This window comes from Eublepharis macularius, chromosome 15, assembly GCF_028583425.1.
Source record: "Eublepharis macularius isolate TG4126 chromosome 15, MPM_Emac_v1.0, whole genome shotgun sequence".
In the NCBI taxonomy this organism is placed as follows: Eukaryota; Metazoa; Chordata; class Lepidosauria; order Squamata; family Eublepharidae; genus Eublepharis; species Eublepharis macularius.
The window spans coordinates 39,613,590-39,636,275 of record NC_072804.1 but is presented as its reverse complement, the minus strand read 5'-3'; the positions used below and the strand labels follow the sequence as shown (position 1 = coordinate 39,636,275).

Below are 22,686 nucleotides of genomic sequence, written 5' to 3'. Positions count from 1 at the left end.
GGGGCAGGAAGAAAGAGCCCATCCATTGCGGTACTTTCTGCATTGCAAGATCACCCCATAGCAGGATGGGAGTGATCTGCCAGAGGGGACGAGATGGGGACAATTTGAACCTGGTGCAAAGATGGATGCTTTAAAGCCTTTAGGGCAAGTGCAGTCTAGGCTGGGAGGGGGGCATGAAGCACCCTCCCCTTCATCAAGCTCAAAGGTACTGCCACCATCCCTGCTGTGCAGACTCCTTATTTAAGAGAGTTCAGCAGAGTATCCATGTTTGTCTGCAGTAGTACAGCAAGATTTACATCCAGTGGCACATTAAAGACCAACAAGATTTCCAGGAGTGAGGACCTAGTCCAGGAGCACCTTAAAGACCAGCTAGATCTCCAAGGTATGAGCTTCTGAGAGTCAAAGCTCCCTTTGTTAAATGTCCAGGGTGTTTAAAGACTGAGGTAATGTGACTTAAGAGTTTCTTGAAGTCTTACCTTCCTCCCCTTGGAATCTTTCTTCTCCAAATCCACAGCAGAATGGAGATGACCTGCCAGAGGAGAGGAAATGTCAACCTGAGTGCAGGAGGGAAAAAATGGTTCCTCTGAGAACGGAAATGCACTTTGCGCACCCTCAGATAAACCCTTTGCCTTTTAATTACTTAGCATCATATGCCAGGGCTGGAAAGGGACTCTGGCGCTTAGCCTGGGCACACATTAAATCCTGGGATTAATCAGCACAGACTGTCCGCAGTTGTCACATGGGTGGCTTGCAAGGATCAGCTGTATCAGCACATCAGAGCCTTCCCCCCCCCCCCCGGCCTATCACTGTGGGGACGTGCCCTGAAGTGCCCCAGCTCTCCCCAGCAATAAACCCAAGGGCTTCTTCTCTGCTTCTTGGCCTCAGGGTTGGGAACAACACTTCGTGGTGCATGGCTAGTGACAGAGCCCTGGGGGTCTTGTGCCTGCTTGCAAGCCACCTTCTCCCTCATCAAACAGTGATGTGTTTGTTTGTGTGTGCTTGTGTGTGTTGTACCGACCAGGGACCTGCCCTCCCTTTGTGAGTGGGAGAGCAAAGCAAAGGGGAACTTTGCTGCCTGTAAACAAGGGATGAATCATCCTGTGAAGCTGGCCGGGAGCTTGTTTAGTTTGCGAGAATTTATTGAAATTTCTATTTATGAAGGGTTTATTTACTGATACTGAGGACAGGGCTATTTTGGCAGGAGAAGCGTCATGTGTTTGCACCAGATCTGCTTTCTAGGCAACGATCCCTGTAAGAGGCCATATGCTGCAATTCTGGGGCTGCATGGAAACTCAGGGAGCAGCCAGGCCACCAGTGCGAAAGTCAAAGCATCTGGCAAAAGTGAGGCAGGGCCTGTATCTCTAGGGACTGCTCAGCAGCCTCAAGTTGGGTTCTGAATGGTTTCGGGGTCCTCTAAGCATCTCTGTTTGTGTTTCTCAAAGAAATGGAGGGCCATTCATTTACTTCTTGGGCCAACCACCTTGGGGATCACCTGCTGTCTTTTGCATTTGCTCCTTCTAGTAGGGTAGCCAATAGGGAAAGCCAGTTTGGTGTAGTGGTTAAGAGCGCAGGACTCTAATCTGGAGAGCCAGGTTTGATTCCCCACTCCTCCACTTGAAGCCGGCTGGGGGACCTTGGGCTAGTCACGGCTCTCTGGAGCTCTCTCAGCCCCGCTCACCTCACAGGGTGTTTTATTGTGGGGATAATAGTGACATACTTTGTAAACCGCTCTGAGTGGGTGTTAAGTTGTCCTGAAGGGCAGTATATCAATCGAATGTTGTTGTTGTTGTTATTACTGGGGTTGGGAAATCTGGAGATTTTGAGAATGGAGAGGTTTTCAGAAGGGAGGGACCTCTGCAGAGTATAACGTTATGGAGTTCACACTCCAAAGCAGCTATTTTCTCCAGGTTTTGAGTCCGGTGGCACCTTAGAGACCAACAAGATTTTCAGGGTGTAATCTTTCGCGAGTCAGAGCTCCCTTCTTCATACATGAGTAAGAATGGAGATCTCTGAGTTCTTCTGACTCTCAAAAGCTTACACCTTGAAAATCTTGTTGGTCTCTAAGGTGCCACTGGACTCATATCCTGCTGTTCTACTGCAGACCAACATGGCTTCAGGGGAACTGATCTATGTAGTCTGGACTCTGGAGATTAGCTGTAATTCCAGGAGATCTCCAGGTCCCATGTGGAGGCTGGCAACCCTAGGGTGGGATTTCATGGCTAGATAATCCCATTGAGAAAGGAGTCTAGGATGGGTGGGACTTTCTGAAAAGGAGTTAGGAAAAGCACCTTCACGAACCATACTGATGCCAAAGAAAAACAGGAGACCTCTAAAGAAGCTGATGTGACTACACAGAAAGCCAAGGGGGGAACTGAGCATCAGAAAGGAACTCCCTAGGAAATGGACTCAGTGAGAGAAATCACATGATAGATAGAGCTTGGAGTGGGACCACAAGTGACGCCTGACACAGGTTGGACACTTGCCAGCTTCCCTCAAGTTTTGATGGGAAATGTAGGCAGCTTGGCGGAATGTTGGACAAGTGACAGTTGAAAAGTCCATTGGACAGCAGTCAGAGAGCCAAGCTGCAAGACCAGGACGCCTACACTTCCCATCAAAACTTGAGGGAAGCTGACTAGTGTCCAACCTGTGTCAGGTGTCACTTGTGGTCCCGCTCTTAGGCACAAAGGAAGAGGAAGGAAAGAGAGTGTGCTCATTGAAGATGGTGAAATGTTAACAGGTGAGAAAAAAGGCAGAAGTTCTCCTTTCCTGGTTTTGCCTCCATCTTACCCTGCAAGAGGAACTGTGTGCAGCTAAGCAAAAGTGGGCGTACAGGATTCCAGCTCAGGATTGAGAAGGAGTTGGTCAGGAAATACTTAAATGAGTTCAGGGCTGGATGACTGACATCCTAGGGCAATTAAAGGAACTTTATGATATACTCTCATAATATGATATACTATCATATTTCAGAAATTCTGGAAGGCTAGGCAGAGAAACAGGCAAGTGTCCTGATCTTCACAAAGGGGGATCTGAGAAACTACAGACATGACAGTCTGGCTTTGATGCCAGGTGATGTAGTAGAACAGATGATAAAGCTGTCAGTCTGTAAGCGTCTTGATATCTGATTGGAAGAAGCCAGCGTGGATTTGTCAAGAATAAATCATGCAAGATGAATCTTATCATGTTTTGCATCTGGTTACTAGCCTTAGTAGATCATGGAATACTGTGAAGTAATATTTCTTGATTTCTGCAAGCCATTTGACAAAGTTCCCCTGAAACCTTGCAGTAATACATATGAAAAGGATCTCCAGTGTGGGCCTCCCTTTAAATGCACAGCAGCTCCATATCTGTTAAAATCATGGGGAGATAGGGGGAAAGTAGGAATATCCCTGTAGGATACTTCTCTTACACATTGAAATAAGTGACATTTACAAGAAAAGCTTAGAGTTGAGATACATTTCCAGATGTCAATTTTATTAATTGTGTGCCCATGTTAAAAGTGTCTGTAAAAGTCCACGTAAGTACAGATGTGCATTGGGTTCTCCTGATTTAGCTGTCTTCTCGTGTCTTTCTGCCTAATATTCTCCTTTGCCTTTCCCTTAATGGTGCAAACTCCAAACTTTCAAAAGAAAATTCCTTTGGCAATGCCTGCTCAGATTTCTGTATGCATAAACCACCTACCCTTTCTTGTTTTACGTCATCACGAAGCAGGGAAGGCCAAAGATGTTTAAGCATTTGATAGCGTTTGCAACACAGGGTGCCTCAAACAGCTTTCCAAATCAAAAGCCAGGCAGGATTCAATTTATGCAAGCAGCTCCTTGTTTATTTGAGTCTATACACACACACCAAACACACCAGTTGAATGATGTAGTGTCACCCTAAGTGCAAACACATGCTCGATACCAACTGAGTGCGGCAGCCTTAGCAACTGCCTGAGCAGAGATGGCAGAGGAAAAGGATCCATGCCCTCAATTGGATGGTCCATGCCGGCAATGGCCCTGCTTGGCCTGCAGCTTTCCCTATCAACATATACTGGGGATGTATATGGATGTCGCATGTCACTGTTGGGCCAGCACACCGCTGAAAATCGGGGCTCTCCAGCTTGTTGCTCCTGGCAGCCCTGCTGGAGAAGCACAGGCTGTGCGAGCAGCAGGTGTTTCAGTTTTAGCACTTATAGACAGGAGACCCCGTCCCATCAGTCAAGGAAACTGTTCAACCTGCAGAGAAGATCAGCTGCCCTCTGCTCTTATCCTTGCCTTTTCTCACTACAGTCCTAGGCATGTCTCACTTGAATGATTCTTTAATAGGTGCACTTAGGGTTGCAGCCTCTCTCTCATGTAGCATAACTAGAATTGTCATGTCCGGGATGGGAAATTCCTGGAGATTTGAGACTAGAGCTGGGAGATGGTGGAGGTTGAGGAGGGGAGGGACTTCAGCAGGGTATAATGCCATAGAGTCCACTCTCCAAAGCAGCCATTTCCTCCAGGGGAACTGATCTCTGTAGTCTGGAGATGAGTTGTAATTCTGGGAGATCTCCAGGCCCCATCTGGGGGTTGGCAACTTTAACACAGATGCCCAGTCACAGCTGCAGCAATATGATTTGAGAGCTCATTGTTTGCACAAAAGGCAACTCTCCAAACAGTCCCAGCAGGAAGCAAACTAGGGATATAGAGCAGCGGAGAGGGAAGGATGGGGAACCGCGGTTTAACTTTCACACTAACCGACTTTCTGTTTCCCTTCCAGCTCCTTCGGGCAAGTGGAGAAGCTCCATGCAACTCTGTGCTCACTGTGCGTTGGCTCCCAAATGGGACTTTTACTTGCAAGTTCTCAGACTCCTTATGAGGACTGCGACCTAAGACTGCCGTGGCTGAGATCTTGGCTTGGGAAGATGGTCTCTTACCAGGTGTCATGTACAGACTTCTGCTTCTGATCCAGCCCCAAAGACATTAGGGAAAGGGGTGAGACCCCCCCCCTCTCCCATTTCTGGACCAGAGTCTGCCAATCACCCTGCCTTCGAAGGCTCAAGCTGCTGGGAAGTTACTATGCAGCTTGGACTATTTTTAGTGGTGGTTTTTCTAAACGCAGTGGATTTCACAGGCAGCAGTGGCGGCAAAGCACTGAAAGGCAAGAGGCAAAGGCGAAGTACGTATGAGAGCCCCTTTGAATGGCAAGCTGCTCTGAAACAGGCCTGTGCTATGCTGTCCTTCTCACAATACATTTGCAGGCATCTTAAGAGTCAGGGGTGACAGAAGATACATGGAGGTCAGCAAGCAACAGAGAATCTACCTTGTGCTCTATTGTATGGATTGGTATCAAGGCCGGGAGGGGAAGGCAAGAGGGCTCTTTGGGAAGCCAGCCAGCCCATTTTTTCTTTTTCTAAATGAGTGGCCTTCTTGTCCTTTAGACTAACCCAAGTCTTGTTCTCCTAAATTTTAATGTAACCAGGTTTTTAGTGTTTGGCCCTTCACTTGCTGGTGGGGGAGGAAAGCATGGGTTTAATATTGCAGTGAGAAGCACCAGGCTTAACAACAACAACAACAACAACAACAACATTTGATTTCTATACTGCCCTTCAGGACAACTTAACACCCACTCAGAGTGGTTTACAAAGTGTGTTATTATTATCTTCACAACAATCACCCTGTGAGGTGGGTGGGGCTGACAGAGCTCCGAGAAGCTGTGACTGATCCAAGGTCACCCAGCTGGCTTCAAGTGGAGGAGTGGGGAATCAAACCCAGCTCTCCAGATTAGAGACCTGTTGCGTTTAACCACTATACCAAATTGGCTCTCAAACTGGATAACTTTCCTTAGGATGATGCTCATAAATCAAAAGGGGCTCTGTGTCTTGTGTATGGAGCATACAGGTGAGGGAGGCAGTGTGCGCGCATGCATGTGCATGCACATGCACAGGGAGTAGCCACAGTTGGACTAGGGTTGCCAGCCTCTGGGGAAGGCAGTGGAGATCTCCTGGAATTACAACTGATCTCCAGACCACAGTGATCAGTTCCCCTGGAGAAAAAGGGTGCTTTGGAGGATGGACTCTATGGCATTATACCCTGCTGAGGTCCCTTTGCTCCCACAACTTCACCTTCCCCATGCTCCACCCCCAAATCTCCTGGAATTTTCCGATCCAGAGTTGGCAACCTTATCCAGGCCATGATTTTAAAGGCCTTTTCTTGCCAGCATCCCTTCCTGCATTGTCACTGTCTAGAAATACCTTTACATTCTTTTAAAAACAATAGTGAAATATCCTATCAGCATACAGCAGCTGGATAATTTGCTCTTTCCCCCAGAACTATTGGCTAGATCTGCCCTTGTGCAGTAATTGCACAGCATGGGAAGATTTTTAACATACACACACACACCGCTAAAAGTTCACAACATGACAAAAGCATTGCTGCCGGCTTAGGGCTCCTTGCCATGCAGGACAAGTACATCCTCCTTGCAGTGCAACCCTCCCAGACAAAATTCACATCAGCGCTGAGCAGAAGCCTCTTTTTTTCTTCAGGTGCAAAAGGGTTGTGTTTTGAGTGCTCAGAAACTAAGGGGTAACCTGAATTATGTCTGGGTGTAAAAATGGCAGGGAACGGTGGTTGTTGAGCAAAAAAAGGAAAAAAATGTGGACAGACTGAAAAATCTGCAAGGAGAAAGGGGAGCAAGCAGGGCAGATTTCAGGTTGATATGTGGAATTGTTTCTTTAAAACCTGAATCTATACCATTAATGTCCAAAATAGCCCTGAGTTGGGAGGAGCACCGAGTCCCACAGCTGTGGAACTAGTGCCTGGTTTGTAATCTGTGTTGCCAAACTTCAGGTGGGGCGTACAGATCTCCTAGAATTACAACTGATCTCCAGATGACAGGGATCAGTTCCCCTAGAGAAATTGGAGGGTTGACTGTAGGCAGGGCTTTTTTTCTGGAAAAAGAGGTGGTGGAACTCAGTGGGTTGCCCTCGGAGAAAATGGTCACATGGCTGGTGGCCCCGCCCCCTGATCTCCAGACAGAGGGGAGTTGAGATTGCCCTCTGTGCTGGCACAGAGGGCAATCTCAACTCCCCTCTGTCTGGAGATCAGGGGGCAGGGCCACCAGCCATGTGACCATTTTCAAGAGGTTCCAGAACTCCGTTCCACCGCTTTCCAACTGAAAAAAAGCCCTGACTGTAGGGCATTATACCCAACTGAGCTCTCTCCCCTCCCAAAACCTTGCCCTCCACAGACAGGACCCACCCCAAATCTCTAGGAATTTTCCTATCCAGAGTTGGCATTTTCTGCTTGTGATGTTATCCACTGGGACTGAGCTGGTAATCGGTGCTGCCCCCAAAATGGCACGTCATGGAAGCCCTCGGTAGCCTTTGCCCCCAGCAGGATTCCTGTCCCCTCCCTCCCCTCTAAAAGAAATCCCTCTTCGACTCTCAGGAATGTCCAAGCACTTGCTTTAGAGGAAGAATAAATAATGTGTTTAAAATAAAGTCAAAAAGATGTTGACTTGCTATAAACAAGAGGCAAAGCTTGCATAATTAACCAGTATAAATAACCTGAGACAGTTTGTTTAAAAACCAGGCTCAGTTGTCTGTGGTAATTGATACCAGAAAGCAATGCAGACGTAGGACTGGATGTTTTGGTTGGCCGAAACAGAAAGGCCCGGAGTGAGTCTATGCCCAGAACTGGCCTTGTGCCCCAAGGAAGAGAGGTTGGAGTGCGAAGCAGGACAGGAGAGAGTGATGTTATGGCCGCACAGCCTGCGTCTGAAAGGGCCTCTCAGCTCTTGTGACCCAAACTTTTGTGGAGTTGACTGATCTGAGACTGAGGGACCTCACAAGGGCTCTGCGGTCAGCTCAGTTCCCTTCCTTGTACAACATTTGCTCTTTCTGGCCCAGCCACACAATTTCTCCCCCTCTCCCATCTTAGGGCCAAGCTACAAGTGACGAGTTACACTTGAATGGCAAGTGAACAGACTCACATGTATTCCTCCCTGTTCACTTGTGCTCCACTTGCGCTCCACTCGATCACAAGCCGAAACAGACGAGATGCCTGATGTGTGGAGGACACTCATCAGTTTCCCGCAAGGGACCATAGAAAGTGTAGCAAGAAAGAACCTCTGCCAGCTGACCCCAGCAGTAAAGGATGAGAAGTTGCCTCTTCCTTGCTGGGTAGTGAAAGGGATGGCCTGGGGTTCAGCAGAGGCCTTGGCAAGCCACCCTGAGTTCCTGGTGCACGGTTGCACTGCGGTGGAGCCGCATCTCCCCAGAGGTCCTCGAAATACAACAGTAAGAAAGCCTACTAACTGCAGGGGTGTCTACTGTGCAAGCGCTATTCCCTTGGGCCCACCTAGAAGCAAATACTACTAAGAAGGATAGGATGTGGCTGGTCTCGAATCCCAATCTCTACTTCCTGTAGTCACAGGATGCTGTTGGAGCATTTATGTGCATGATGATGATGGAGTCGCATGGAGCACTTAAATGCTCCTTACCCGGCCTCCAGTGAAAAACAGACAGGAAGCTGGTGTGCTTGTGTTGGCTTTTTGGAGTGATTGGTGGCCTTGCAGTGAGGCAGATAGATTCCCAGTTACATCCTAACCTCCCTATGCATTCCTCATATGTGGGATGACTAAGAGTGGAAATACACAGTGTGAAATATCTGGGGATGCTCAAGTGCAGAATTTTATGTGTGGTCCTCAATTCACATGCAGGCTGTTCTTGCTCGGTGCACTTGAATGCAGCTTTCACTGGAACTCCCTTTGTGTGATTACATCTGCAAGTGAATTCCAGAAGGCAAAGCCTCAGTTCAGCTCTGTTTCCCTTGCAAGAATAAGTACTGTAGGCTTGCCAATTTGCATTTATTTAAGAGTTGAGAAAGTGTCAAGATTTGCATTTCAATGAATGGATGAGGGAGGTGTGTGTGTGTGGGGGGGGGGAACTGGGATACTTTTAGCAGTTGAGGAAGAACTGATATTGAACTTGTGAATATGTTCACACAGAGCAAAGTGCGACTGTGCAAGTGAGTACATGGAAAGTTGGAGGGGAGACATGTGAAATGAGGTTCACTTGAGTACCCTAGGTACTCAGTAATGTGTATTTCCACCCAATAAGAATTGATGGCCTGCAAAGCACTCATGGATAGAGCTGAAGAGTAGTGATCATGGGGGCAAGTTCAAGTCAGTCCTCCATCTGAGGACTTGGTTGGGCACAAGCTTTTCTGGCTGAAACTGACTGTACCTCTCTGCATGACAGCCAGTTTGGTGTAGTGGTTAAGAGCGCGGGACTCTAATCTGGAGAGCTGGGTTTAATTCCCCGCTCCTCCACCTGAAGCCAGCTGGGGGACCTTGGGTCAGTCACAGCTTCTAGGAGCTCTCAGCCCCACCTACCTGGCAGGGTGATTGTTTTTCTGGGGACAATAGGAACATACTCTGAGTGGGCATTAAGTCATCCTGAAGGGCGGTATATAAATCGAATGTTATTATAAGGCTCTGAATCACTTTATTCTACGCAATGAATAAAAGGCCAAGTCTCCCCAGAGACAGAAACTTTCAGACTCGTTTCAGGTGGGCAACCATGCTGGTTTGCAGTAGAAGAGCAAGATTCGAGTCCAATAGCATGTTAAAGACCAACTAGATTTCCAGGGTATGAGCTTTCGAGAGCCAAAACTCTCAAGTTATCTGATGAAGACAGACTCTTGGAAGCTTATCCCCTGGAAATCTTGTTTGTCTTTAAGGTGCTACTGGACTCGAATCTTGCTCATTTAGGTCTATGGGTGATCAGCCACTGACAGAGAGAGGCTGTTTTCTAGACATGAAATTCTGATGTTGATAAGAAGGTGCTATGTTCCCAAGAAGACGGCAGGTGATCTTGGTCTGTAGTGCTAACACATCTTTCAATCTCTCTCTTTCTTTCTCTTCCAGTCAGCACAGAGATGAGCCAGGGTTGTGCCAAAGGCTGTGAGCTGTGCTCTGAATTCAATGGGTGCCTCAAGTGTTCACCAAAACTTTTCATCCTTCTGGAGAGGAATGATATCCGGCAGACGGGAATTTGCCTGCCCTCTTGTCCCCTGGGCTACTTTGATGTGCGCAATCCAGACATGAACAAATGCATCAGTGAGTGGCAAGGGGGAGTTGGGGGGGGGGACTGGCATTTAAGCCTCACAAGAAAAGCTGGTGGGAAAAGTCCAAAGCAAGATCATTTTCTTCTAAAAGCTTTGAAGTCAGACCTTTCCTATTACTAATAGCTTCCTATTGTTCAGGTTATGTTTTCAATGTGACTGCAGAAACCAAAGAGACATCCCTATGTTTGCCATTTATTTTCACTTAAAATCACCTTTTTGAAATTCCAATGGAATACAAAAAAAAAAAGTCTGGGGGCTGTCCATGAGTTCCTTTCAACCACTTTTCTTCCTGTAAGATAGGGTTGCCAACTCTGGTTTGGAAATTTGGAACATTCCTGGAGACTTTTGGAGGTGGAACCTTGGGAGAGGAGGGACTTGGACGGGATGTAATGCTACCACCTTCCAAAACACCCATTTTCGCCAGGGGAAATGCTCTGTTGCCTGGAGATCAATTGTAATTGATCAATTGTAATTGATCAATTGTAATCTCCCTCTGTAGTGTGGCATCCCTGTGACCACATAACAGGGCTAAAATCCACCAGAGTAGCAGTTCTTCCACCTAGGAGTATCTAGCACTCAATTTTCCTTCCTAAACTGTTTTCTGGTCCTGTGCCCTTCAGCACTGACTTCATCAGACTTCTTCCTCCAGCGAAGTCATCAACATGGAGGAGAGGTGCCACCTGGAGCAAATGCTGCATGTCCTAAATAGGCAGGGGAGAAAGCTAATAAGGACCTCTTTCTCTTCTCTGGTTCTGGGATGGCCCAATGTGAAATGAGGAGTGTGTGGGGTCCAGGGAATTCTCTTGGCCACCTAACTACAGGCACTGGGGAAGAAAATGTTGCATTTGAAGGGATTCATTTGAGCTCTTTTTTTCTTCCCCTCCCATTGGACACAGAATGCAAAATTGAGAACTGTGAAGACTGCTTCAGCAGAAGCTTTTGCACCAAATGTAAGGAAGGCTTGTTCTTGCACAAAGGGAAGTGTTATACAGCCTGTCCTGAAGGCTCCTCTGCTGCCAATGGCACTGTAGAATGCAGTGGTCCTGGTGAGTCATGGGCTCAGGCTGGGGAGGGGCTGTGGCTCAGTGGTAGAAGCCTCTGCTTTGCATGCAGAAGGTCCCAGGTTCAATCCCTGGCATCTTCAGTTAAAAAGACCAGGCAGTAAATGATGTGAAGGACCACTGCCTCTGGAGAGGCCAGACCCTTGAGAGCTGCTGCTAGTTTGAGTACATGTAGACCTTGATGGACCAAGGGTTTGATTCACTATTTTATTTATAGTCCACCTTTCTCACCTTTCTCATGCAGGGCCAAGGCAGATTACAACAGTGCAAGTGAAAATACAATATAATCAACAGTTAGGATATTCACTGAGCAAAGTATAATACTGAAGAACAGTTAAGACATTCAGGGAAACAGATACAATAAGGAATATTAGCAGACAGGTTTTTTAAATAAGCATAAAGCTCAGCACAGAGATGAAATCTATCTGAAACAAAGCATGACTAATTTACATGGCATGTTTAACAGTGTGGAAACTCACTAGTATGCGCATACCTACATCAGCAGACAGTATCCAATAGCAAAGCGTTCAGTCCTCGTCCCTACCAAGGTATCTCTCTGAGCTATTTCTTATGATATGGTCCTGTAATCTGAGTAGAAAGCACTACTGAATAATTCAATTTTGCATAGTTTGTGGAAGGCCTGGAAAGTAGGGGCTTTCCTGACCACCTCAGACAGGTCATTCCATAAGGTGGGAGCTACCATAGAGAAAGCATGTGTGCGGGCAGCTGTTGATTTTGCCCAACTGTAGGATGGTATCTTCAGAAGACCCTGTTCATACGGGTGAAGATGCTGTGGTGGAACATGGGGGAGTATTGATTGCACAGATATGAGGGGCCAAGGCCATGAAGGGCTTTGAATGTGATAGTCATGACCTTGAATTGTGCCCAGTAACTGATGGGAAGCCAATGAAGTGACTGCCGAATGGGAGTAATATGCATGCTCCGTCAACCTCCTGAGAGTAAACAAGTTACAGCGTTCTGCACCAACTGAAGTTTCTGAGCTGACTTTGAGGGGAGACCAATGTAGAGTGTGTTACAGTTACTGTGCTATGAATCCAGGTGACCAGATCAGCTGTATCAAAGGCCATCTTCCAGGCCAGTCTGAGTTATGAGAAGGCCTTGTTTACAGCTGCATTTACTGTCTTCTCTAGCATTATTGCTGGGTTTAATATAACCTCTAGGCTCTTAAATGAGGGACAAGCTACAAGTGGAGCGCAAGTGAACAGGGAGGAATACCAGGGTAAACTGAACCCCATCAAAGGTCGGAAACACATTATGTCGGTAACCTAATGGTCCAGCTTCATGTGTGTTCATATGTGATGAAAGAGAATATCTGTTGTTTGGGCCGTGGCTCAAGCCCATTTTTTTTGGGAGGCAGAAGAGAAGAATGAGGTACTTTTACTGGACTCCCCTCCCCTCTCTGTCCCCTGCAAAGAAACATTTGTTTAGGCAGATTTTTCTGGACTGAATTTTTTCGGAACAGAGGTGGCTCAACAAGATTGTGAATTTCCTGAAGCAGGCCTTGCTGAAGACCAAAGCAAACTCCAGATGGGCTTAGGGTTGCTGCTTCTAGCTTGGGGCTGGAGGTTTGGGGGTGGCGCCTGGGGAGGGATCTCAGTGGGGAGAGGTTGCCATAAAATTCAGCCTCCTGCCGTTATCTCCAGCAGAACTGACCTCTGTAATCTGGAGATCAGTTGTAATTCCAGGAGAACTCCAGGTCCTACCTGGAGGCTGTTGACTCTAGATGAGGGGCGCGGCATTGGCAGCGTCATTCACAGTGGATCCTCAGCTCAATCAAAGTCCTTGGTGTGGATTTTAGTTCCCCTAACAGGAAAAAGTAAAACATTTTCCAAAGCCCTGGAATTTCTGAGAATGAAGTATCCCACACACTTGGGGGATTTTGACTATTCGTATCTGAAATGTATTTTATTTATTTTTTATTTAATTTAATTTTATCCTGCTTTTGTCCCCAGTGGGGACCAAAAGTGGCATATAATACAAAAAATAAAATAGAGATAAACATGAGGAAGAGGGGAGGCAGAGCTCTCTCCCTTTCCTGACCGGTTTTCCTGCCAGCTTGAGACTAAGAGCTAAAGATGAGACAGGAGGTCAGGCCTCTGGGCATGCCTGAACTTTAAATACCTGTGCAACAGGAGAACAAAGTCAGCCAGATGTTATACAGCTGTTGCTAGCCAAGCCAGCAATCAGGTGCTTCCCCGTTTCTTCCCCTGCCATGTTGATGTTCCACTACCCACATTTAGATGAATATCAGTAACATGGAGGGAGGCATACTTCTAATTTCTCAGAAACCTCATGCCTCCCCAGACTTTTATTCAAACCGAGACGGGCAGGGCAGTCAGAGCCCATAAAGCATATCAGGGCTCCAGAACAGGAGTAGCAGTGTGCTACTATTTGAGGCAATTGTTAGTTCTTGCAAGCGAGCAGGCTGCAATGGAGACATACTTTTTCTTATCTTCTTTGGGATAGCACAATGTGAAATGAGTGAGTGGGGTCCCTGGGGCCCTTGCTCTAAGAGAAGAAAACGGTGTGGCTTCCGGAGGGGCAACGAAGGGCGTTCCCGCAAGATCCTCCAGGCCCCCAGTGGGGATGTGTCCTTGTGTCCAGCCACCACAGAGTTCCGGAGATGCACGGTGCAGAGGACCCAGTGCCCAGAAGGTAATTTCCCATCTAACCTCACTTAACTGGCAGGAACACTCAGTCAGTCCATTTCTGTTTGTTTTCCCCATTATTAACTCATACTTTAAAGTCTGGTATATTTTGAAAATGGGTTTAAAAATGCACACTCACAATAGGCAGTGGTCTCCGACCTTTCTGAGCCTGTGCATACCTTTGGAATTCTGACACAGTGTGGTGGAGGCAGCCAACAGGAGGTAGAGCCAGCCACAGCTTTCCTTCAGTCACACAGTGAAGAGCCTTGTGCTGCGCTGGCAGCTGCTGCCAAAGCAACTTCTTAAAAAATCTACACAGCCAATCAAATCTCCAATGGCCAATCAGAAGTCTTGCTGGACAAAAGCCCCAACTGGCCCCCACCCACTTTCTAAAAACACCATGTTGCAGACCATGTTTAAGACACAGGTGAGCACCAGAGAACAATTTTGGCCCTTATAGAAAAGAATGGAGGAGACTGTCTCTGTGTGGTGCATGTTGGCAGGATTACAGGTAGGGTTTCCATATCCCCTCACCCTCCTGGCGGAAAGGGGGGGGATCCGGCACTCACCTTTTGAGGTTCTTTGTATGTGCATGCTCCCAGCACTGCACAATGACATCGCTTCCGGGAGTGACATCATCATACCTGGCGGTGGGCATGCTCCCACCTTCACAGGGGCCCATATTGGCCCCTTTGAAGGGCGGGAGCATGCCCACTGCCAGGTATGATGACATCACTCTTGGAAGCGATGTCATCATACCTGTGGAAAGTGCATCCACTGAGTGCTGGCAAGTTTTTTGCCTCCTAGGCCTGTTTCCCCCACACTGGCCAGGTGAGTGGCAGTGGGGGGCAGAGGCTGGAAGCAGGGAATCCCCCACCCTGAATGGGGGACTGGCAGCCCTAGTTACAGGCTACACCATAGGCCACACCATAGGATGCTGACTCCACAGTATTTCAGAATCCCGAATATTCTCCAGCTGAGCAGCAGGGTTCCCTCCCTTCAACCAGTGGGGTTCATCTGCCTCTTTCCCTTTGTTACAGGACAGAAAAAGAAAAAAGAAGGCAAGCGAGACAATGAGGACAGAAACCAAAAAGACGCCAAAGACAGCAGGTCCAGCGGCAAGAGGAAAAAAGGGCAGCTAAGGGGCACAGTTGTGCCGGTGACTTCTGCCCTGTAGCTGTCCCTCCACAGCTACATGATGGCAAAACTTCATTGCTGCTATGTACATGAAAGCTTTATTGAACTAGGACGCTGCACCACACCACCACAGGACACAGCTGGACTCCGCACACAGGCCCAGGCCCATATGTATTCCACGTATATCTGAAACATGCCCATTCTTTGGGAGAGCAACGAAGGACTCTCCCGGGTGACATGAAAGCCCTTCCGCCTGAGACCCCGGAGAGCTGCTGCCAGTCTGAGTAGACAAGACTGACTTCGATAGACCAAAGGTCTGGTTCAGTATAAGGCAAACTCATGGGAGTGTCACAGACTTTCTGCGGGGACCTTAAAGCCAGGAAATGAACATTTCCATCAAGATGGACCCTTGAGACGGAGCATTCCCCAGCTGAAGTGACTGGGGGCAGAAGACAGTTTCTGATGCAGAGGAGGAGACTGGAAGCAACTTGTTCAAAATCTGGAATGGCACGAAGATTGCCTTTGTGTCTCAAGCTCTGTCGTTGATAATATATTTTAATTGTTTGTGATAAACATTCAAATTTCAGAATTAAAAAAAAAAGTGAAGTTCCTATGTCGGTAGATCCTCTTCTAAGGCGCAACTCGGAAAAGGGTATTTACAGAAATCAGGAGACCAGGAAGGGAGTGACCTGAACTATTTTCTCATGAGGAGATCCAGAAAGGCTGAAATAAAAGTTGAGTGGAGAATTGCTTGAAGGTTTTTTAAAAAGAAGGATCACGATACCTGTCTAAGTAGCGACATTCAGTTATATGTGTGTGTGTGTGGGGGGGGGGGTCATTTTCAAGAACCACAGCATCTTCCTGTGGCAAACACCATGAATCTCAAATCTGGTGAGATTCAGGCCGTTTCCACATGGCTTACCTTTTGCAGGAACACAGCGTGTTCTTGCGCGAAATCGCGTGATAACAGCGTCTTCCTGGCACGATTTCGCGCATGAAGATGCTGTGTTCCGGCAAAAGGTAAGCCGTGTGGAAACGGCCTCAGAGAAGGGTCAGAAATAATCTGAATGACAACCACAGCAAGTGTTATGTAGCAGCTACAGTGACTGATCAGGAGCTTGGAGACTCTGGTTGGAATCCCCACTCTGCCACAGAAGCTCGCCGGGTGGGTGACCTTGGACTGATTGCCAGATGGTCGCTACAAAAATACTAGACATGGGAAACAGGGAGCAGTACTCCCATGAGGCATTATCTTTGTGCGTGTGCAAAATGCTTGCATGCTCCTGACTCTGGTATGATGATATCACTTCTGGAAGTACATCACTGTGCCTCCCGCAGCTATTGACGCCACTGGGCAGGGGCCTTGCTGTGCTGGAAGCACAAGTTGGGTTGCCAGGTGTCTGGAGCTGAGATAAAATACCAGGTATATAAATGACCAGTATTTTTGTGGGGGTGGGGGAGGAGCAGCTGGCTGCTAGTGTAACTTCTCTTTTCATGGGTTCTATGGGGCTTAGGAAGCAACTTTCACACAATTTTAAGAAAGAATTTTGCTTTTTTTTTCCTTTTAAATTTTTTAACAATTAATAAACTACAACTTTTTTAAAAAACTAACTCATAACTGCAAACAGACAGAAAACTTTAAATCAACGGTTTTTGAAAAGGTAAAACAGTTCAACATTCCACGAAGTGGTGAGTCCTTTTTCATTAATTTGAAGCAACTGTATCCCAGGCTTCTGTCTTCTTTTGGGGGAATTACAGCCCTTATTCAAGGTGATAAGAGCCTATAAATTATTACGCTCCCACTGGGCTAAACCAATTAACCTCATAGGGGTTACAGTAGCGTTCAAGGGCTGGAGGCAGCGTTAGCAAGCTTTCCTGTGCTGCCTCCATCTCCTCCTCTTCCTCCTCCCTCCTGAGTCCTGCATGCTGGGGAAGTGGCCAGCCCGCCCACATGCTGAGGAAGGCAAGTGCCTGGCCGGCTTGCCAACCTGCCTCCATGCTTGGTAAAGGAAGCAGCCGGCTGGCCTCCTGAGCGCCAATGATGATGTCACTCCCAGAAGTGATGTCATCACACCTGGGTGAGGAGCAGAGCTGCCAGTTCGCCCCTGGGAGGGGGACAGGGGATCCCTCACTCCTAGCATCTGCCCCATGCTGCCACTCATCCGGTCAGCAGATGGGAAAGGCCCTGGGGAATGGGCCTGCAAGGCAAAAAAACTCCCAGGCCAGTGCACAAGGAACAACGTGATGTTATCACACCCATCGCACTGTCAGGTGTGATGACATCACCTATGGAAGTGATATCATCGCACCTGCCAGGAGCCTGCGTGCACAAGGCACATGCATAAGGTCACCAGGAAGATAAGTGCCAGGTCCCCCCTTTCCACCAAGAGGGTAAGGAGATCTGACAACCCTACCCAAGAGCACGCGCACAATTACATAGTCAAAGTTACTGCTTGTCCAGTTTTTTTTACACGCCATCTGGCAACCCTAAGCACAGGCAGAGGGGAGAGGATGCAGGAGGGGGCCCTCCCACGATCAACTTTCCAAGCCAGGAATTCAGAGAAACTGATAAGAGATTTGCACAACATGGGCAGTGCAATCCTAAGTCTTGGCTTGCTGCTGTCATGGGGCCACCTGCCAATTTCCAACACTGCTTGGTCTCTCCCAAAGGACTTTTGTGAGGGTGCAACGCTGGCGTGCCAAGCCTTGCCAAGTGCGTCCAAGCGCAGTCAGGAGAAGACGCTCTGTAGTTGCCCCAGTAATGCTGGCAGAATCCACCAATTGCAGGGCAGCTGCTGTTGACGACACAGTGAGTGGCAGCTCACCCAGCCCCCATTGCTGACAAGGGCCAGGCTAGCAGCTGAACTACTGCTTGCTTGTAAATTCCCCCCATCCCTCACAGCTCTGAGAAACATGCTCCCCCTCTCCCGGAAAAGTAAAACCAGAAAGGCTGCGGGAATCTGCAAGGGTCATACCCGCAGCCCCGGTGCTAAGAATCAGCCCCCCGAGTCTCAGAGGGCCAGCTCCTTAGAGACGAGACATTCTGAAACAAATGATATGAATGCCTATTGGAAACAACGGGAGAAGCTGGAAGGCCCATTGGATATGATGCAAACCACGAAAGCCCATCAACGTGCAGTGGCTCCATTTAAATACATTACTGCATTGAAAAAATGCAAGGCAAGTGCAGGGTGGACCTCGGGAGTTGTGCTCTGGTGCTGGAATGATGGCCCATGGGACCAGAGGAACTGATCTGGGGGCAGTTATCCCATCCCCAGAGCAAGATTCTTGAAGTCTGCCCCTTCCTCCACAAACAGCAAAAGGGGTCTGGCCCTGTAGAGGAAGAGCTCCAGAGATCCCTGGACATTGCTCCACACACACCCCACATCCCGGCATCAACCTTGCCCCCCACATGTAGCAGTCTTCTGTCTGGCTTATCAGACACCGGCAGTGCTGTCGGAGAACGAGAGTCCTCCATGGTGTCCTCCCCCCCGCCAGACACACACAGGCAACACTCCAAGTCCCACCCCGGTGCCTGCAGTGAATCTGATGGGGAGAAGTGGGGAGGGAAGCTAAGTGGGGCTGGAGCCTCCCAAGTGCCGTTGGATGCCCACTAGTTTTGGCTGCAGAGCCACACAAGGGTGTGGATGCACCTGTAGCCTCTTCATGGCTACCCCATCCTTATCAGCCGTGGCCCAGAGACTGCCCTCTGGGATGTGTGAAAGGGCTGCCCTATGGGGAAGTGAGGGGGGGGAACTACTGACATCCACAGGCAAGCAGATAGGGAGGGAGTTGCTGTTCGACACAGACTTTATTGAACTGCCAGAAGTGAAGAGGATGTCTGGATGCGTGTTGTCAACTTCCCTTCCCTGGGAAGGGAACTCTGTATGACAATTAATTAATAATTAAGTGCCATCAAGTCACAACCAACTAATGATGACCACTCGTGGGGGTTTCAAGGCAAGAGATGAGCAGAAGTGGTTTACTGTTGCCTTCCTCTGGAAGGCTTTTCTGGGCTATGCAGATTGCTATGCTGTCAATTAGTGCTCTTTTTAAAAAAAACCTTGAAAAAAGCGCATTGGTGGGATTGGGTCAAGGCGGAGAAATCTGCCATGTGGAAGTCCTATTGTTGCTGTGCTGTATTGAAAACACCCATGACAAGCCAGCTGCAAGGAATGAAAGGCCCACACTAGTGCTCTGGGTTCCAGCAGGGACCCAGTCCAGGCTAAAGGACCAACAGAAGCAGCAGACCAACAGGCCTGACTGAACTAGCTCTTTGCTTTTCTTAGGGAGGGGTTGTGGCTTAGTTGCAGAGTATCTGCTTTGCATGTAGAAGGTCCCAAGTTCAATCCAATCCAAAGCACCAGGTAGTAGGTGATGGGAAATACCTACGTCCCTGGAGAGCTGCTGCCAGTCAAACTGACCAGTGCTGACCTGAAATAACCAATGGCCTGGCTTAGGACAAGGCAGCTTCATTTTGGGAGCGGCCCAAGGACAGAGCATCTGCTTTGCATGCAGAAAATCCCAGTGGTCTGGCTCAGTAGGAGGCCGTTTTAGGCGCCATCTGAAGTATCCAAGGATAATGATGCCTCCTCTTCATTGCATCTGAGCGGCCTCTTTGGCTCTCTTGGTGTAAGAGGGTCATCCACCCCATGAAGGAGGCTAGACATCACACAGGCACAGAGATGCCTGCTGAGTCAAGCAAAAGCTAGTTTGGCCATCTAACTAAAAATTTCTGGGCTTGCTCCTTTTCACAGCCAAGGGGTTTGGCAGTTGTAGCATTAGGAAAGACCAACAAAATGATCTTCCTGGTGCCCCTGGGGGTAGGAGCCGTGTAGCTGCCTCAGTGCCAAAGCTACGCAAAAGATCCCTAGTACTCCTCGCTCCACAAAGGGCTGCCAGACCCATCATCCACTTTGCACCTAAGTAAACATTGCACTCTGATATCTTTCAGAGGAGATTCCATTGCGGCACAATGATGAATGGAGCAGCATACCAGGCCACAAGTGGGCAAGGGCTCCTCCGAGTTCAGCCTCTGTAGTTCAATCGTGTTGAATGGAAAACTGAAGGATCTCTCCCTAGCTCAGGCGTGAGCCTCTCCCTGCTGGGATGAAGAGATAAGTAGCTGAACTCAGCAGCAGGCCTTGGCCCTTCAGAACGTTCAGCCACCACCTTTGCTTGCGTAGAGGGGTTGGCAAACTGCTGGAACAAGAATTCGAGGAAGGGATTGCCTCTGGCAGTTCTGGTGCAAAAGACCACGCTGGCTTTGCAAGGCCATGATACCAACACTGACATCAGATGGGCCAGCTCACTTACTGCCAGTGAAGAATCCACATGTAGCGTGTGCAAAAGAGGCAAGAGGAGGCAGTAGAGCTGTCTGGTAGAACCCTTGGAGGCTAGAACCCTCGGAGACATCAGAATCCTAAACCCAACATTTTATGTTTCTAAACCACCTTGATTTTTAACAAAAAAAAACCCTTGAATAAATGAATAAATGCACTTCCTTCTCCCCCTTTTAGACTTCCCAGCCACAACCAGAGAGGAGCCAAACATTAGGCATGTCGCTGAGATGACCCAACAGCATCCCAGAGCTCTTGTTCAACCCGGGGCCAAGGGCAAGATCCTTCTATCTCATTTTTCTCATATTTATGTAACATGTAGTTCAAAAGCAAAGTCAGACTGAAGTAGGTTCACCAGGATTAGGGAAAAACACACAGGAAAAGGAGCACAATTCAAGCCCAGTGGCACCTTAAAGACCAACAAGATTTCCAAGGCACAAGCTTTTGAGAGTCAAAGCTCCCTTTGTCACGTACCCATGAAGCATATGAAAAGGAAGATTTGAGTCCTGAAAACTTATACTGCAGAAATCTCGCTGGCCTTTAAGGTGCTTCTGGATTTGAGTCGTATTCTTCTACTGTAGACCAATACGGTTGCCTACTTGATACTATGCAGGTAAAACAATACAAGAACAGCAATGGCTAGAAAAAGAGACATTGTGTAGTGCTCAGCACCTCACACTTGCTTCAGTGTAACCTACTCAGTAGTTCCGCTCAGCGTTCAGCCGCTGCTCTCTCATCCACTCCCAACAGTGACGGATGGAAAGGATTAGCCCGTCTCTCTCGTTTCATATAAATCCCAACTTTTACCCACTCTGCTGGCAAGCCAGGGTTAACATGCTTGCATACAGCCTCCCAATAATAATTTACTAGTCTTCTGCTTCCATAGCAACAGAGGAAATGTATATACCTTGCTCACTTATGTTTACATTAAAATGAATTTTCACTCTGAAGAAATCTGTTTATACAGTAAGAGGGCCAAGGGCTCCTTCTCTCAGTGGCCTCACCCAAGGGCACCGGAGAAACACACACACACACACACAAGATGAGGAAGAAGGAATTCCTTTAAAATATCCAAGATCACAGCTTTGTACAAGAAATCACCCCAAATGAATTACTCTGATGGTATTTACAGACAGAATAAATACAATGGACCATGCAAATGGCTTACTCAGTTACAGAGAAACAGACCTCAGCCTGCTCTCAGGAGCAAGGAGAGGGGGGAGGGAGAAGAGACCCTTCAGCTGGAGGCAGGCATTTGTTTTTTTAGGAAAGCTGGCAGTGGTTTGAGAGGGACTTTGCCTCCAGGGTGCACACATGTATTGCTTTTCCACTGCTTGCATTGCAAATAATACAAGTTCACCAGAGACAAAAGTGCACGAGTAAAAACACATCACAGCCAGAGAAAGGACTTCAAACTGCCCACAGCACCTCCTCAACTTCTTGGGCAGGGCTGCTCCTTATCCAGCAGGCACAGGGAAGGTAAGCAGGGCAGGGATGTTGGCATCCTAGCAGCGTCCAGCTTGCTTGGCCTTTGGCTCTGCCTAAACAAATCTCCTAAGATTCATTCCAAGTTACATTTCTTACATATTTTCCTCACACCAGCCGAGTCCTGGGGTCACTAAGAAAATACACCAGCCTCCTCTAATGCTCTGTAACAGAGTAACTCAGGTCCAGAGTGAGGTAAATTGGAAACAAACTGGGAATTCACAAGCACATTTCCCACTACAGGCCAGAAAAGGAGCTGGTGATGGGGCACAAAGCTTCAAAGGGGGGTCTGGCACACACAAGACACTATCTCTGCAATCTAGACACAGGACACTGTGTCCACATCACCGATGGGTCCCTGTTCCCCATTACTGGCTTCCTTTGCAGCCAAGAGCGGGGGCCTAGCTGCTCCTGGTTAGTTTACCATTCGCCACACTCTGGATTGAGTTATGTGGTTATAGAGCAGAAAGAGGTGGGGCTGTGGTGCCCCACGGATCAACCTGGAGCACTCTCCAAGCAGCCCCACTAGTCACTAATTGCTGGGAAATCACTTCCATTTGCTGAGAGGAGGAACAAAGAAGAGGATGGAGGAAAAGAGACGTGGCTTCAGGAACAGGCAAGAGGAAGTAAAGGAGGCAGACTGGACACTTCTGGGCCAAGGAAACATGTCCGCAGTACTTTCAGGAGCACAAGCTGGTGCTTTTGCTATGAGTGCCCTGCCCCTGATCCTAACCCCAGCTGCTGCAGGCAGCAGAAAGGAATGACTGGTCATCTCCTAGGATTGGCAACCTGGGTGGGAAGAGTTGCCAACCTCCAGTTAGTATCTGGAAATCTGGAATTACAACTTTTCTCCAAATAGGGATCCTGGTTTAACTGCTTGTGCGCTGGTTGCTGGCTACCAGCA

At 48.2% G+C, this 22,686-nt stretch overlaps 1 protein-coding gene and 1 non-coding gene across 2 annotated transcripts; both read left to right on the top strand.

Moving 5' to 3' along the window:
• The first annotated feature begins 4,877 nt into the window (after positions 1-4,877).
• RSPO1 (R-spondin 1) lies at positions 4,878-15,549 on the top strand. The gene is made up of 5 exons (XM_054999639.1): positions 4,878-5,139; positions 9,892-10,083; positions 10,988-11,137; positions 13,640-13,828; positions 14,862-15,549. The coding sequence occupies exons 1-5, from the start codon at positions 5,040-5,042 to the stop codon at positions 14,996-14,998; spliced, it is 768 nt and encodes a 255-aa protein (XP_054855614.1). The 5' UTR covers positions 4,878-5,039; the 3' UTR covers positions 14,999-15,549.
• TRNAA-UGC (transfer RNA alanine (anticodon UGC)) lies at positions 11,163-11,235 on the top strand. Its single transcript has one exon. It is a non-coding gene; the product is annotated as a tRNA-Ala (tRNA).
• Positions 15,550-22,686: the final 7,137 nt, after the last annotated feature.

What these genes read in the sequence shown, in the direction of transcription:
- RSPO1 (XM_054999639.1), top strand. Translation starts at nt 5,040, where the DNA reads ATGCAGCTTGGACTATTTTTAGTGGTGGTTTTTCTAAACGCAGTGGAT. An exon ending in AGACATGAACAAATGCATCA is followed by an intron (nt 10,084 to 10,987) that starts GTGAGTGGCAAG and finishes CATTGGACACAG; the next exon opens with AATGCAAAATTGAGAACTGT. An exon ending in GAGGACCCAGTGCCCAGAAG is followed by an intron (nt 13,829 to 14,861) that starts GTAATTTCCCAT and finishes CCTTTGTTACAG; the next exon opens with GACAGAAAAAGAAAAAAGAA.